This window comes from Megalopta genalis, chromosome 3 (genome assembly GCF_051020955.1).
Source record: "Megalopta genalis isolate 19385.01 chromosome 3, iyMegGena1_principal, whole genome shotgun sequence".
In the NCBI taxonomy this organism is placed as follows: domain Eukaryota; kingdom Metazoa; phylum Arthropoda; class Insecta; order Hymenoptera; family Halictidae; genus Megalopta; species Megalopta genalis.
This window is the reverse complement of record NC_135015.1, coordinates 24,267,344-24,284,256: the sequence shown is the minus strand read 5'-3', so window position 1 is coordinate 24,284,256 and position 16,913 is coordinate 24,267,344. Positions and strand designations below refer to the sequence as shown.

The window sequence follows — 16,913 nt, the reverse complement described above, 5'->3', positions numbered from 1 at the left end:
TATGTGTAATATAAAAAATCATCTCAGACAGTACACAACAGTATTCTATCAGTGTACATAAGAATGTAGAATGTGTCCCACCTAAATGCCTTTGAGAACAAAGTGGAACATTCAATATAATCAATTAATTTACTTGAAGGGATATACTGCAAATATGTTCTTGATTTGAAGCTGATTAGAATAGTAGAGCAATGAATAATAATAACTGGGAAGAAGATACATTTAATTATATACATATATATTTCTCCATACAGTTCTCGTTGGTACAGTTACAATCCAGTGGCAGACTTATTATTATTGACCTTTTTCTTCTCCTTCGATTTACCGTCTTTAGAGCCCATTACCTTATCACATTCACACCATGGTGTACTCAGCTTATCACACATTAGAGAAATATTAAGGACGGTTAATGGAGTGTCCCCGATAGTCATTTTAATTGTACTCAATAACTTATATGAGACATTTTTTAAGCCAGTCTGGCGATCCCGTTTCCGAGTAACTTCTCGTTGATCATAGCATTTGATCATGTCTCTTTTCCTGTGATTTCTATCGTGAATGTGTCTGTAACAATTATTGTTTTTATAATACAATGATGTGAATATACACATTGGCAATATTTCAGTAATTTACGTGATTTAGCTTACTTGAATGTATTGTGTGTTCCAGTAGATACATTTTGTGGTCTTGAGACTAGTAAACCAGCTTCTTTTAATCTAACGTAGAACTCATCATCTTCGAGACCCCAGCCCCAGTACTTATTAGACATTCCATTTACTTGTATAAAATGTTCTCTGCAAAGTATTTCATTATTATTATTATTATTATTATTATTATTATTATTATGTTCAGTTCTATATGAAGTGTTAGATGTTATTATAAGCACCTTTTAATAAGTAATATGCCTCCAACAAAGGTTGAATAATGGTATCTAGGATGTAATTCTGGAGAAGATACATGATAAGGCCCCTTGGTAGGGAAAGAGTATAACAATTCATCGTTTACAGGCAATAAATCTACATCATGCATAGCTATATAGTCGAACTCCTTGTTAACTTCAAGGAAGCCTACATTTATAAGAGAGGCCCTATTGAATCTAAACCTATCAACCTGGAGAAATCAAAACATTATTATTCTTATCAACCAATTGCCTTCAATATATATTCCTAATGATACAGAAATGAAAGGCTACCTGATTGAGTATAAATATGTGATAATCTATATTTTGTTTATCTAAAAACTTTTTCATGTGTGGAGCAAATATTAGAAGTTCTTCAAAACGATCTCTGAATGGCACAAGTATTGCCAAACGATGCGATGATTTCCTATGACCTTTATCACCATTGTTTATCTGTTTATGATTATTATAGTGACTCTGTTGTGTAGGTATTTCACACTTGCATTCATCTGAAATTACAAAGATAGATCTGCCATTTTTTAAAAAAGTATTAAAATCAATAATCAAGGTAGTAAAAGAGTTACCTATGCTTATTGGAGCAATGCTTATCAAGCAGGAAATGACAAATGTAATCAAAATACAAGCAAAGATATATTTGAATTTAATGCTTTTCCAAACAACTTCCATTCCGAATATCGTGTCCTTAGAGTGTCTAACAAAGAATTTCCATCCTGGGGGAAGTTAACGACAATCTGATATCTCCTTTATTCCCATTTGCTCAGAATTTTGACGATATCAGTGCGGTACGCACTGCGGTGCCCGTTTTTAAAGCTACCGCCACATGCCCCGCACTCGATAATCGATGATATTACACACGTGAACAGGAGATTGATGACATAAGACACTCGGTTCTTACATAGTTTTGCTAAGCTAAATCAATCGGTGACTAACAGCACATTTCCTCGTTCGCCAAATATCCTTCGGTCACTGGACCGAAGAAGATGCGTTTTCTGCATCGAGCGCACATATCTTCTAATCGATTATATACATAATTATGGCACACCGTTGAACTTAATTGGTACATCATCGACCTCGATGGCCGCGGAAAAAATTCCGATTAAACCATGATAACGATAACTGCGACCTGTGACCGATAAGTCTGCCTGATTAACATCCGCTTTGTCTTACACCATAACGGTATTATAGATTGCAAAACTGCTTTCGAAAATGGTTTAATAAAAGTGACCTTCCTCATGTCATTATCTATGGTTAGGGATCCTCTAGGAAGGAGATCGGACAACACGCACAAGTGTTTTATTGGCTCCCGACATTTTTATCTAAATCGGAAGTACGACAGAGAAAGGAAGTCTAACTTGACGACACGTCATTATTTCCGAAGTTTTATTCATTTCTGTGAAATAAAGCTACAGAAACAATTACTTCGTTCAATTGCTTCAATTTGCCATACGATTAATTCAATTTCAATAATTAAATTATTCTCTTGGAAACCGTAATTCGTGTCTTTTTGTACAATTCAACAATATCAGCTGAAAATTAGACATTTGTCCTTCTCAATTGTTAATCTAACAACGTTAGTTGGAAACAACGATTCATAGATTAGTGGACAATGGTTTATACAAAGCAATTTAAATTGTCCGCCAATTGTAGTGACTTTCGCTTTAGTTCGACATGGCGTCGCATTGTCCGATTCTATCCTAGAGGATCTCTATCTATGACATGATCTATGGTCCGTTCGCGCCGCCAATTTAGTTCACTCGGCGCGTACATTTCATTAATTTGATTACAAATGAAGATTTCTTTTAAACACACGCATGTGTAAACCAAATTATTTGTGCAGTATATTATCAGTTTACATTAAGTGCGACAATACGGATCTAGAGATATTTCCGTTTTTCTGAGTTTATGGTTCTGGTATTTTACCGTTGATGGCGTCACGTGTACATTTTCTATAGGAACAGATCGCAGTTCGATCATGGTACGAATTAGAATGTAGTAACTGAATGAGAATTACGAATTACAATGCGATTGAACGATAATTACGAAATAAGAAGAAATCGAATGAAAATTATGAATTAAAAGATAATACATAAATCAATAGGTAAAAATAGAGGAGAAAATACACATTCTTCGAAGTTCTGGCTTGTAATTCGAAGAACTGTATTTCACTCTACATTACACTTTCAATTCAATTCTATTTCAATCACATTGTATCGCGTCGCATAATCGAATAATAACGCGGTTGAACTACCATGTAACCGAAACACAATGTAATCGCGAAATAGAATTACAACGTATTTGAATCGATAGAATCCCGGTCGAGGTAAAATCGGGTACAGTTCGAATGTCGCGGTAGGCGAGACGAGCGCCGCGAAGCTGGCGCCACCTAGCTGGTGCGAATCAGGCACGCCATCTGTTCAGCTGTGTTTTGCGTAGTCACGGGTAGAGGGCAAAGCGGCTCTTAGCCAGAGAGGCATCGCCCTAGATAACGGTAGAATCGTGGGCTGGTGTGGTGCTGGTTTTTTGCTGCGAGTGCTGCGAAAATCGAGGGATAAAGGTATCCGTGGATCGTCCGATCGTATCAAGCGATTCGTTCTCGGGACCGAGGTTAGTCCGGTGTGGTGTGATTCGGCTGGATTTAGGCCAGTGAGTAATCGTCTGTCGGAGGCGAGCGAAGGAGGAGGACCGTGCCCCGAGGAGAGGCTTCGGTGCACCCGCGGCGCGCCGCGCGAGACTCTCTCGGCTCTCGGCTAGTGCGGAATTTCTCGGCCAGTGACACGTTCGTGGTGGATACTTTCGGTCCCCTGTTGTCCGTGCACGACCGAGGCCACACTTCGCCACCGTCCCGCGGATCTATCCTCCCCTTGGCTATTCGATGTGTCCGACAGGCCGGAGGGACGACGAACCGAGAACAGAGAAGTAGGAAACGAGTAATCGGCCGTCGAATCTCGGTAGATTGGGATACGGTGGCCCGTGGACAAGGACGACGAAAGAGGGACAGGGACGGAGAGGGGACGGCGCGCGCGAGAGAGAGAGAAGGGAAGACTTCGTTCACGGATAGTGAACGAAGGAGTGCGCGAGGAAGAAAGGGAGAGACGGAAATAGTGCGACACAGAGGGCCGTTAGGGAAGAGGATACCGACAGACACCGAGGACGCCGAACGGATTCGGGGAACATTTCGAAGACGCTCGAGGTAAGCCGAGAAAGATCGGACGTGTCTCTATAGGGATACGCGGTTTCTAAAAAAAGACACACTCCGTCCGCAACCCCCCGCGTGCGTGAGCCCTCTTTGTGGCGTGGCACGCCAGGCGAACGCCGCCGGAAATCATGCACACGGTGGCCGCCCGCGCGTTTTTCTCAGGCGGTGCCCGTGCGGAGCACTCTTTCTTTTCTCGATTCGAACCGCCGCGGACTTCTTCGAACGATGTCCGTCGCGGCCGAACAATCGCCGCCAGCTGGGCCAACAGATCGTCGTTCTATCTAGCATTCGGAATCGGTCTGTTGTGTCTATCCGGAGCACGCCGGTTTCTCGTGTCAAATGGTGTCCTCTCTGAACACCTTCGCGCGAGGTACCTGGTTCCCCGTACAGGTTAGGTTCGATTATCTCGACAGATCGAGTTATCGGACGGTGTAGATAAAGTCGAGGGTACGTTCGCGCGAAAACCTGCTGGCGCACACCGGCTCCGAGGAACGGTGCACGAGTCGTTTGGCGAAACGGTGAATTTGTTTTTATTATTTTCCAACGCGATATTCTGTCTTTACACGGTGGATACACGTTCCAGGGCAAGACCGTGTAAGAAAAAGACATCGTGCACGGTGCATGGTTAAATTATTTTTCATCGTATGCATATATATGTCTGTCTAGAAAATTACGACTAACGTAAATAATTGTCCTTGAAGTGAGATCGTGTACGAAGCAAATTTTCTAGATCGTGTGAAAACAGAATCGAGCGTATTATTACCATTTAGTTAGCGTTTATCGGCCAAAATCCTTTGTTAGAAACTAAAGCTTATTGGGTGAAAATCCTTTGTCAGTTTCTTTGTAAGGAACCCATGCGTCGATTTGCTTCGGAAAGATTTTATCTGTAGAAATGTTTGCAGCGATTTGCTTTCAGGTAGAGTATTTTTTGTTTTCACAGTCGGATCGGTCTTTTTATTTTGCAGAAATGTTAATACAATTTCCAGGAAACATTTCGTCTATAATTAATATAATATATATATAATATAATATACAATTAATATATATAATATATAATTAATATATATATAGTATATAATTAATATAATTATGAAATAGAATAACGTTTCCAATAATTACAAAACAAAATAATATTTCAGAAGCGATCGCAGGCATCGAGATAAATATGAAATAGAATAACATGTTTGAAATGAGATTGCGAACAATGTTGTTTGAGATATGCCCGGGATTTGTGTCAAAATAGGACACGAAGAATTAACCTGATGCATCAGAGTCGGCCATCCGTGTAACATTTCATTTGATCGATTATTTATAAGTTTCGCGAACGCGGATTCGTCGTGCTCATTATTTCGAAAATATGCGGTAGAACGTTCGACAGGGATGCAGAATATCTATATTTCATGATTAATCGCTGGTCGTTAATTGTCCACCGTTGCTGCCATTAAATCGTTTATCTTATTTATACGTGGATCGAGTCTTTAACAGATAAATACTGTTGACGAGCACGTTTATCTTTCCTGACTAGCAGGTTAGGTTATGCCTGGTTTTCAAGAAACCTCGGCTTGCTTTTTTTTTTAATGCTCGAATATAGTAATTGGTATTCGCTCTTATCGTCGTTTCGATTGAACTCTGCAGACGCCTCTGCAATCTACTGTTTCTTTATTGTTTCTTTTTTCTTTTTTTAAATTAGATACGTGGCATACCTGATTGAATATCCAGTGGAAAGTGAATGAAATTCTAATGGCACTTTCCAGGCATGTATTATTCAATTATTCTGAAGGCATATTAACAATTTAAGTTGCAATTGTGTGTAGACCCGATGCATTTAGTTCATACATTAGTGCGAACAATAAAACAATGTAACGCGTACTTCGAACAGTGGATAGAGTAATCCAGCCGCGACTCGGTTACATTGTAACTGTTCTAAAAATATAGAAGCGTTTCTCACAGACATAGACGCCGCACGACCTCTGTCGCATATGTTCTATGCATCTATGGGGGCTTGCACCGATACATAATTGCTTTATTATGATCGAAGACTTTAGACCTTAATCAGCTCACAAAGCCAACTATGAATGGCAACCTCATTGGTGATTGTTTGCCCTGGCACACAGTCTAAGCCTCCCATAATAAACCACACGAAATTTTAATTTTTCAATACACAGCCGTTTCTACGATTCATTATCAACCGCATTCAATCGGTAGCCGTTCTTTCGAAGACGCGTTTAATTAAAATAACTGGACAAAGAGGTCTGAACTTTAGATCTTTGTCCAGTTATTTTAATTACTTAATACTAATAATAAATAATAATATAATAATATATATATATAATACTTAATAATAAATAATAATATAATAAATAATAATGTAATACTTAATAATAATAAAATAATACTTAATACTCTAAAGGGTATCTAATTATTGCCATTTGAACGAGGATTGTTCAATTGATCAATTGCAAAACAGTCAATTGCATACCATTCACTGTGATCAATTTTAATTTTTCAATTTCCGTCTCAGCAAATTAAATTACCTCGATTTTGTAGGAATTTTTACCGTCGATTTTCGTCGTTCGACGCGTTCGCAGATTTTTCTCCGGCTTCATCTAACGTTATCGCGAAGGAAAGTAAATGGTTCGACGGACGCAGAAACTGACAGACGGGTGTTATTCCTCAGAAAAATGCTCCTCGTTATCGGATAACCATTTAACATAGTCGGATCGGTATTGCAACTCAGTCGCCGGGAAGAAGAGTTTCACGATTGTCTCAAACAATTGTTTCTATGTACCGACGCTGCCGGATAAAATAACATGTCATTCGAGATAATATTTCAGAAAATATTATTTTCAAGAGCGATCACAGCCACAGATATGCGTATACATAATCGTAAAGAAACAAAGGGGGGGGCGGCACCCCCCGTTCGACCAGATGTTACATTTCACGGATTTCTTTCGGTTTCGTTTCTGCGCAACCAGAAAACTACAAAGTAACCGATTCGAATTTAGCCTCTAGCAGATTGCGGTCGTCCCTTTCGAACACTTTCCCCGTTTCGTCTTCCTGGCTGGTGATTCACGTGAGTCACCGCGACGCAGGAAGTGACACGAGAAGAAAGAAACCCGCTACAAACGTGCAGCAACACCACACGGCTGTGCCTCGAATATTTGTTTCTCTCGCGTTTAGAGCCCCACCACCACCACCATCACCATGAGGCACATGTCCTCCTCTCTCGAGTGTCCGGAAATATTCTTGCGGGGGATCGACCGCCGCTCTAATCTACCAAGACCCGTAACGAATGTTCTGTTGCACGGAAAACGTTTGCTACTCTCGGGTGACAACGGCTTCATCATGGCCACCCCGAGCTACGTGTTGCTCCCATAACAAAAAAAAACTCGCCAGCCCTAATCGCGAAACGACCGTTCGGAATCATAATGTAACAATTTGTAGCGGTGACGTCACTCGGTTGCGCAAAGGGTTAAATAATAATCTTCGAACTTTTTAAGTCCCTCTGAAATAACTCGACAGCGCGTTTGATGCATTTATTGCAGAAATTGATCAGAGAAATTCGGAACAGCGAATAATCAAAGTGATCTATCTGTTCATGAGAATAACTGGTTAATTATAAATTAATTTATAGTGTAATAGTTATAGTATAATAGTATATACTATAATAGCTATAGTATAATAGTTATAGTATAATAGTTATAGTATAATAGTATATACTATAATAGCTATAGTATAATAGTTATAGTATAATAGTTATAGTATAATAGTATATACTATAATAGCTATAGTATAATAGTATATACTATAATAGCTATAGTATAATAGTATATACTATAATAGCTATAGTATAATAATTATAGTATAATAGTAATTTATATTAGTTTATATTAATATACATATTATTATAAATTAGTCAATCATTAATTAGATTACTTTTTGCCTTACTGTTCTGCTTTTATGATACCGTTGCATTATTCTCAATCGATCGAATCTATTAAATAGATTCAACCCTTGTTTTATACAATTGCCGAATAAAATGTTTATTCTGCCAGAAGATCCGCTAGCAATGCAGGATAGCACATCATTCGACTGCAAGCTCTATAAATGACAGGAACATAGCAAATCCAGCGATAGTGGTCGCAAACCCCCTGTAAATATCCCCTAAATTGGTCGAACGGAAGCGTCAGCGGGACGTGCACACAGGTTTCCGTTTTTTAGGACTTGGCAAACCGCCGCGACGTGCGAATTTATCGTCGCCACCGATCGGTGTCGTTGATGGAAGCGCGGTTAATTATCGTCGGCGTTGAATAGCTCCGCCGAAAAGTGATGGGCGTCGGACAACCGTCGTCGCGCGTACATTTGAATAAAACAAATAAAAAAAACGAAAAAAGCCCCGCGGTCCGCGTATCGCGCGGAGAAAAGAAAATTCTAATTACGGAAACCGTGAAAGAAATACACACCGAACGAAGAACCGGCTTCAAGGGGGTTGAAACGGCTTTCCGCTTGATTTCGCCGGTGCAACTTTTTATTTATACTCCCCGTGACCCATATATGGGGGCAGAGAGCCGCGTTAAAAGATCGTCCGCATTCCGAGGCGACGAAAAATAAAAAATCGCCGCGCGGTTTAATCTCGCGCGATTCCGCTCTCGCGACGATTTCCTTATTTGCCGTCAAAACGTGTTTGTTTTTCGTCGTACGTGTTTGCACGCGATACCCGGGGCTCTCTATGTATGCGTGCGTGTGTGTGTGTGTACAGTGGCCCGAGAAAGTCTACGTACGCGAAATTTCCGATTTCCGACGAATTTCGGCATCGGCCGGCTAGAATTTCCAGGCTCGTCGTTGCACGAAAAGTCTTCGCGACGTTGCAACGGTTGAATTGCATTTTAAACGATTTATTTGTATGTGCAAGGATGAACAGTCATTTTTACGGTGACTAAAATTGTAGCAGAACTTGCGTCGAATAGCGGCGAATTAGAGAAGCAGGTGAACAATTTATAAAGACTTGTTTGAGATTGAATAACGTTCGTTGCAAATAATCAATTAGGGTGGTAGTAGTATAGTACAATTATTTTTATTCAAGAATGAACAAAATAAAAGGATATTTAATTTTATATTTATCGTATAAGCTATATTAACACGTTCCGTGCCACGTGTACCATCGATGGTACACGCTTGCATGTTTACTTAGTGAACTGAACAAATTGTTTACAAGAAATTTAGAACCGAAGAATCAATTTCCACCGCAACAATGGGCGTTGATAAGTTTTTGTTACGTTGTTATGTGTACGAGAATTAATAATTGCACGTAATACATCAAGTTTTAGTAAAATATCAAAGTGTGAAGATTCGAGTAAAAAAAGCTCGGCACGGAACGTGTTAAATATGATCGTTTTCAAAAATCAATAAAATAAAAGAATACAAAAATTTCATGTCCTATTCGATGAATATAAAGTTAATTTAAAGTATTAGCCGATTATTTGCAGCCAATGTTACTAAATGTAAAACAAGTCCCTGCGAACAGTTTACCTATTCTTGTAAGAACAAATAAAATAAAATAATAATAGAGCATTTGGTATGCCTTATTCGAATTTCTCGGGGATCGTCGAGTTTAGCGAACGGAAACTTTCTGCAGCAACTGTATACATATATGTATATCGATACGGCTCGTCACGGTTGCACGTTTCCGATCGTTCGTGGAATTCTTTTCGCCTCGTGCTTTGTCGCCTCGCGAATCGGATCGAGAACGTCACCGCCGAAAATACGCGCGGAAACGTTGCGGATTTTTGCTCGTCCCTGTCGGCGCTCCGCCGAAGAGTTTATGGGCACCCCGGCGTTATCGGCACGGCATTTTTCGAAATCCGAACGGAAACGAAGCAGCTTTCGAATTCGTTATCTGGCACCGATAACACCTTCGCCAACTCGCGCTTACAACGGCCCGCCGTTTTCTGCGCGTTCCGCGGTTCCACGGATCCGGAGACGCGCTTAAATTAAATCGCGCTTGATTATAAGCTATATTTATCTTTTTATTTAATGTATTTGTACGGGAAGCGAGTCGTCGGTCATAAAATCAAAGAATACAGAGGTCTGTTAACTTTTTGGTAACAAAAATGAATATTTTAAATTGTGATCGTCTCGGTCTCAGTTTTTAGCGACAAAGTCTTATGCAACAAACGCCAAATAGGCAAATAAACCACTAAACAAATAAATAAATAAGCAAACGAATAAGCAAATAAATTGGTAAATAAATAACTAAATCAGTAAAGCAGTAAGTAAATAAATAAGCAAATAAATCGGTAAACAAGAGTGAGCAAATAAGTCAAGAAACATGCAAATAAATAAGTAAATAAACGAATGAGCTTGTTCTCCGAACCGGAGATCGATGAGCAAAGAGAACCGATGATTTTTCCGAACCGAAACCGCGCCGGAAATAAAGCGCGAACGCGCTCGCCGCGCGAATTTTTAGGCTCTGCCTCGCCGAAGAAGCCAGTCTTGATTAGCGCTTCGGCGCCGACAGTTTCGTGCGAAATTACTGTTACCTTCGCTCAGCGAAACGGGAATGACTCACGAACTAATGCAATCATTTGTGACGATTGTTTTACGAGAAATGACGCAACGGCGGCGTGCCGCGCCGCGCCGGGCCGGGCCGGGCTGCGCCGTTTCGTTTCGTTTCGCGTCGCGTCGCGTCATGTCCGCATTGCTCAGCTATTATTTTTGCGTATTTTAATCGGCTGACATTGGCGTTCCCATGATTTAATCGCGCCGCGTACCCGCCTCCCATTCTATTGCGTTTCCGGGACGCGTTGATCGACCATCGGCGAATCGAAAATCGCCGATTCCGGGGCGGTCCTTTATGCGTTCAGTGAAAATTACCGCGTGTTTCGGACATTTCAAATGGTTAATGAAAATTTCGTATCTTTACCTTGTTCTTTTTTTCGAATGTTATTCGAATTGCAAGGATACATTTTTCATATAAGATATACAATTTGTGTAGTTATTTATTCGATGCATGTGTTACTCGAGGCAAATATGAAATTATATTATATAATTTATAAATATATAAATATTATATTATAGAATCATATATGTTAAATAATTGAAAACGTTGAAATGGAATCATATTTGCGACTCAACTCTATTTAGAATATTCTAAGCTTGCTTAAAAAGTAAAAGACCCGCGACGCTGTCGAATCCGTTCGAATAATTTCTGAATTCCCGGAAAATGGCGAAACATTTCCGAATTCCCAAAAAGGCGTTTAAACTAAGGACAAAGGTATACCTACGCTATGACCTTAGACCTCGTAAAAATCGCTAAAATCATGTCCGACGCGACAAACGGGTTTCCATGCGAACGCCGCGGGACGGGGCAAAAAGCGAGTTAAAAGAAGATCCATCGAGATCTGAAATTGCATTCCTTCCGCATCAGAATCGGGGCCTTTCTTTGCACGGATCCGGCCGAGGGACGGTAAATTACGGCCGTTTAAACGATCACGGAAGCGGCCGTGTGCCTGTTCCGCCGTATATTTCAAACGGCCGTACGTCGCCGCTAAAAGGGTTGACATAGACGCACGCGTTATGGCTCTGTAATCGATAGTTTCTGACTAGCCTCGGTCTACTGGCTCTCGATTACACTGTGTACGCCCGAAAATTCGCGGATTCGCCCCGAAAACCACGCTGCCAAGCTCTCTCGGCCCGTCCCCGAGCCACCCCTCCGCGCTACTTCATCCCTCTCGCGCATCCCTCCAACAAATTGATGGCACTGATATCTCTCTTTTTTTCTCTCGATCTCTCGATCAATTCCTGTTTCCTTTGTTTTCACTTCTCGGACAAAGCGTTTCCCTTGTATAATTAATTCCCTATACAATTAACCCTTTGGCGACTCGGAGGCGCCATATTAAAATTGTTACGCCACGTTTCGGTATGATTGTAACATTATTTAATCTGTTTATGTTTGAAATACTGTTCAAAGTGTAGCTGTTACTCGAGTCGCGAAATTCAATTTCATAAAAAATAAATAAATAAATAAATATAATATTAATATTAATATTAAATATTAAATTATATATAAGTATAAAATATATTTATATAAATTACATATATAATTTATTACTTGAAATCGCTCTATCTCAAACGAGCCAATATTATTTGTATTTCCAAATAACGATCTGAGACACATTTTAATTTAAATTTATATTATATTATTATTTTATTTTCATTTTAAAAAAGAAGAAAAGATCCCTCTAAACCTATATTCTCCAAGAACGTGCGAAAAGAATCGACTTTTCCACAGATTCGTGCCAGAGAATGTCCGCTCGAACGATCGCCGTCGCGCTTCACCCTCTAATTTCCGTCGCGTTAATTCGTCTTCTGGTTTCGATGAACGGCGGCGATAATGACAGAGCCCCCCGTATCGTCGCTTGTAATATTTGCTCACGGCGCAACCGATCGTTTTCGCCTGTTTCCGTTCAACGTTCTCGAATCGGACGGTCGGGGGCACCCCCGTGAAATGATATAGTCCGCGGGACGACGCCTTTTAACCAGCCATGATTCAGCTTCGAAAACGATACCGGCCGCGACTACGATACTCGACACCGGTGCCGGTTAAAATTTACATGGTATACCGTATGTATATATTCTAATATGTATATACGCGCTCGATTCCCTCGTTACGCGACGATGATACACCATGCACCGACGGGTATCGATCTGTGTCTCGCCGGAGAAATCCGACACCGTCACGCGTAGATCTCGGTCAGAACGGTCCGCTAATTAACCGGCAACGACGAGAATTAACCCTTCCAAGGTCGCCGGGAACCACTTGTACCTTTATTTCCTTCGAACGGGCCTCTCGATTCGGATTCCTTCCGTTTCCCGCAAGGAATCTACATTTTCCGATCTTGCCGGCAGATCTTCTGTTGATTAACTCGGCGAGAGGCGAGCACCCTTCGCTGCGACATGGGTGCTCGCCGCCGGATCGAAAACACCCCCATTGGATTTGTTAGAATAGCTTTAGAATATTTCTTTTATGTTATTTTTATATTAGAATATTTCTTTTGTATTATTTTTATATTAGAATATTTGTATTATATCATTTTTATATTATATTATTTTTATATTAAGGCACGGAGCTTCGAGGCGCAAACAATACCGAAAATACATCTAAAAATCTTAGTTAAACCTGTTTCAAAAATCATAACAGAAACTGCTTCATTTTACCCGGTTATTTGCGTGGGAAATTTCACCCTGTAGCGTCTCTCGCCGAGTCAACCCCTCGCCGTACTTTGACGAGTTCGACTCGTCATGAAAATTTCTAGTAATAACTTATTGAGCATGTTATTCTGTTCTTTAAAATTGCAATAAAATTCTAATCTCTTGCCATCGATATTTAAGCATTCGAGTAAATTTAGGCACACGATATGCATCGGACTGCGAAGAAAATGGCGTGTCAAAGGGTTAAGGGCGATTATAGAAAAAATACAATATAGTGCAGTATACATATATAATAAATATACATGTAGCAGATATTTTCTTATTGCCGAAAAAAATAGTTAGCAAAATAATTTGCATATAATTCGTGTCGTATTTAAAAGATGGATAGTAAATTATAATAAAACTAGCTATAAGATAGATGATAGTATATATTGTTCAAAATTTAATCTTAAAAAAGCGACTGATACTCGATTTTCTTCTGAACGCCCTCCGTTAACAGAAGCGGCCGAAAGAATACGAGCGCAAAAGTTGAAGCGTACACGCTGCACAAGGCGTTAAAAAACAACGTTCTCCGAGAGAGGAATCCGGTCGTTATCGATGACCGGACGACCGGGACCGAGAAGCCGGTGCGTCGGTTCGCGAAATCATCCGGTTTCCGGGGTTATCGTGTCGCCTCGCGACTGCAAGCATGATCGAGAAACGTGGAAATCGTGGATAGGGGGACCGGGGAACGATATATCGTCGATTCTTGGAAACGAACCGGCGATGCGTTGTCACGGTCAGCGAAGAAAATTACGGGGCTCGCACGCCTTTCGGTGTCATTGCGTGACGCGAAATGAATCATGGGGGTGCGGGAACCTTACGGCACACCGGTGCCGTTCCCTTGGCCCCTCGCCATGGGCCTCGCCTCGTGTCTCTTTTGTTTCGCCTTTTTTTTATTGCCGCCGTCTCGCTAAGAGCGCCGATCGAATCGGTCCTAAAGGGTTAGGCCGCTTTCAAAAAGCGATCGAAAAGTACCATTTCAAAATTCAGTAATTTCTCACACCGGTGCCGTTCCCTTGGCCCCTCGCCGTGGGCCTCGCCTCGTGTCTCTTTTGTTTCGCCTTTTTTTATTGCCGCCGTCTCACTAAGAGCGCCGATTGAATCGGTCCTAAAGGGTTAGAACTCCTTCAAAAAGCGATCGAAAAGTACCATTTCAAAATTCAGTAATTTCTCCCTAATTCGCGGTCGGATCGCGGATAAAAATAGACGGGAAGAAGATAAAAATAGCCTTGACAACCGTAAAAACGAGCCGCAAGGTTCGCCGAATTATTTATTGTACCGTAAATCGCGCGAAGTTCAAATAAATCCAGCCTCTCGGCATTGTTGCAAAAGAATAGCCGCGTCTCGAGACGGGCAGAAAACAAAGAAATCCGATTCCACGAAATGCACGAAGTGTGTCCCCCGACCCCTTGAACGGATTAAACTCATTAGTTTCGCGATGATTCATGACCTTCGACGGCTTCTGGCCAGGAAACGCGTCGATAACGCGCCGCGCCGCGCCGATCCCGCCTCTGTTTCTCGAGGCGTACGTGGATAAGTATTTTTACAACGTTCTCTTTGGTTTGCGGTCATCGGTGGGGGAGATAAACCTCGCCGATTAATTCGATTCCCTTTCTCGTTCTTCGCCGCGAAACACCGCGAGGACGGATCCCCGCGAAAATCGCGTTCCTCCCGATCCGACGAGGAGAAGTCGTCTTTTTCGCTCTTTCTCTCAGTCGTGTTCTCTCGTGTCAGGCTTAAAATCCTGCCCGAACCAGCGAATACCTCTCCCGTGCAAACGAACGTAATCTTATCGAGATTATCGATGCAGTTTTCCCGCGGTTATCGCGCACGTTTGCATATCAAACGTCGCCGCGAACGAAAGTTTGTTCAAATAGTAACCGCGCTCGTTACACGTAACTTTCGTGTAATTGTTACGGCTTCGAGATACGTACTCTTCCCGCGACGAACGTCCTCGAGAAATTATTCTTTTTTGTAGCCAATTACTCTGCCTTCGGTTTAGTTTCGAGCATGGTAATCATCTTTACGTTTATCGAGTAAGTCGCGCTAATTTCATTCAAATCATCGTTTTCGTTGGAATGATTATTCTCATTTAAATCTCCATTCTAATTTAGGTTCTCATTTTCATTTTGTAATCAGAATTTTTAGTTTAATTTAAATCTCTATTTTTTTAGTTAAATCTTCATCCTAATTTAGGTTCTCATTTTTATTCTCATTTTTATATTGTAATCAGAATTTTTAGTTCAATTTAAATCGTTATTTTCATTTAAATCTTCACCCTGATCCTGATTCAGATTCTCATTTTTATTCACATTTTTATTTACACTTGCATTTTTAATTACAATTTTTATTTTAATTTAAATTTTGATCTTCTCTTTGAAATCTCTTTCCGTCAATTTGGATCTTTATTTTACTCCGTGCGTATACTGTACCAAGAAATAAATAGTAAAAAAAAAGGTTAAAATAAACTGCAGCTGTGTGCACCAATTAAATCTACACCATAGATACGTTATCCGATATTTTCCAGCACGGTAGAACCTGGATAATCCTGATCAAGCAGAGTAACATAAACGTTTCAGATAATACAAGAACGATTTTTTAATTAAAGTGTATATGATATCATCTTCCCCGATTTGTGCAATAAATCATGTTTCGCATCGCAAGTCGCCTTCGATCGTGTTTCGATTACGAGGTGAAACGTGTTCGAATAACAAAACGATTCCGATATTCGGAGGACCGGAGGGACGATCGCGAGATATTCCGCTGTTATTGTGCGTTTACGATGATAGGTCGAGAGAAGCTAATCGAGCCGGGCGAAAGCGAGAGATCCGAGATCCGTAACGGAAATGTTTCCGGTTTCGCCGAAAAATTGGTTACCCTTATAATCAGGCCATCGACGGGGAAATATCAATCCGTCGTGGTGTTCCGTGGAGCGTGTCGGTGCGTGGAAACCGAGCCTAATTAGCGGCCGTCATTGTCACGGACGGAAAGGCGGGCGCGGCCGTCGGAGATTTTTCGAGCGAGAAGAGCACCGCGTTGCTCCGAGGCTGGCTGGTCCGCACTTCTGAGGCCGGGACACCGTATCGGCGGATATAATTAACGTGCCTAATTAACATCGCGACGTAATTGTCTCGCCCTAAGCGGGTCCAAAGTAATCTTAATTAGAATACAGAGTCCGGGCCCGTCCCGATAATAATCGCGTCAACGATATTAATTAACGGGTCCTGGACGATCCCAGCGACGATTAATAACTTTCGATGTCGCGATCCGAAATTTCGTAACCGATGTATTATCGTAAGACAATTATTATGCCGAGGCAATTGTTGTTCGACTAGTTTTTATCGTGCTCGACGCATTTCATTGATCTCCGGACAATTGGATTACCGCGCCGATAACTGTATCAGTTGCCTCGCCATTTTCCATTTTCTACTATTTTTATTGTATTTTTGTGTTCATTCGACGGGTTCAAAGGGTTCATTCGACGGGTTCAAAGAATAAATTCGACCGCGGATTTATGTGCAAAATAAAAATTGTCGGCACTCGTTGCAA

The 16,913-nt window shown here is 41.0% G+C and overlaps 2 protein-coding genes across 2 annotated transcripts in view; one reads left to right on the top strand and one right to left on the bottom strand.

Moving 5' to 3' along the window:
- Positions 1 to 217: 217 nt before the first annotated feature.
- Positions 218 to 2,213, bottom strand: beta4GalT7 (beta-1,4-galactosyltransferase 7). Its single transcript, XM_033473604.2, has 5 exons — positions 1,480 to 2,213; positions 1,190 to 1,404; positions 884 to 1,107; positions 645 to 791; positions 218 to 561 (listed from the first exon to the last, which is right to left on the bottom strand). The coding sequence occupies exons 1-5, from the start codon at positions 1,580 to 1,582 to the stop codon at positions 270 to 272; spliced, it is 981 nt and encodes a 326-aa protein (XP_033329495.1). The 5' UTR covers positions 1,583 to 2,213; the 3' UTR covers positions 218 to 269.
- A 1,159-nt stretch (positions 2,214 to 3,372) lies between these two features.
- Rap1 (RAS oncogene family member Rap1) overlaps positions 3,373 to 16,913 on the top strand; it is a 49,240-nt gene continuing 35,699 nt past the window's right edge. Inside the window, exon 1 of the mRNA XM_033473344.2 lies at positions 3,373 to 4,106. The gene's annotated coding sequence lies outside the window, so the exon portion shown is untranslated. The remainder of the gene's footprint in view (positions 4,107 to 16,913) is intronic.

What these genes read in the sequence shown, in the direction of transcription:
- beta4GalT7 (XM_033473604.2), bottom strand. Translation starts at nt 1,582, where the DNA reads ATGGAAGTTGTTTGGAAAAGCATTAAATTCAAATATATCTTTGCTTGT. An exon ending in CATTGCTCCAATAAGCATAG is followed by an intron (nt 1,405 to 1,479) that starts GTAACTCTTTTA and finishes TTGTAATTTCAG; the next exon opens with ATGAATGCAAGTGTGAAATA. An exon ending in GGAACACACAATACATTCAA is followed by an intron (nt 562 to 644) that starts GTAAGCTAAATC and finishes TAATTGTTACAG; the next exon opens with ACACATTCACGATAGAAATC.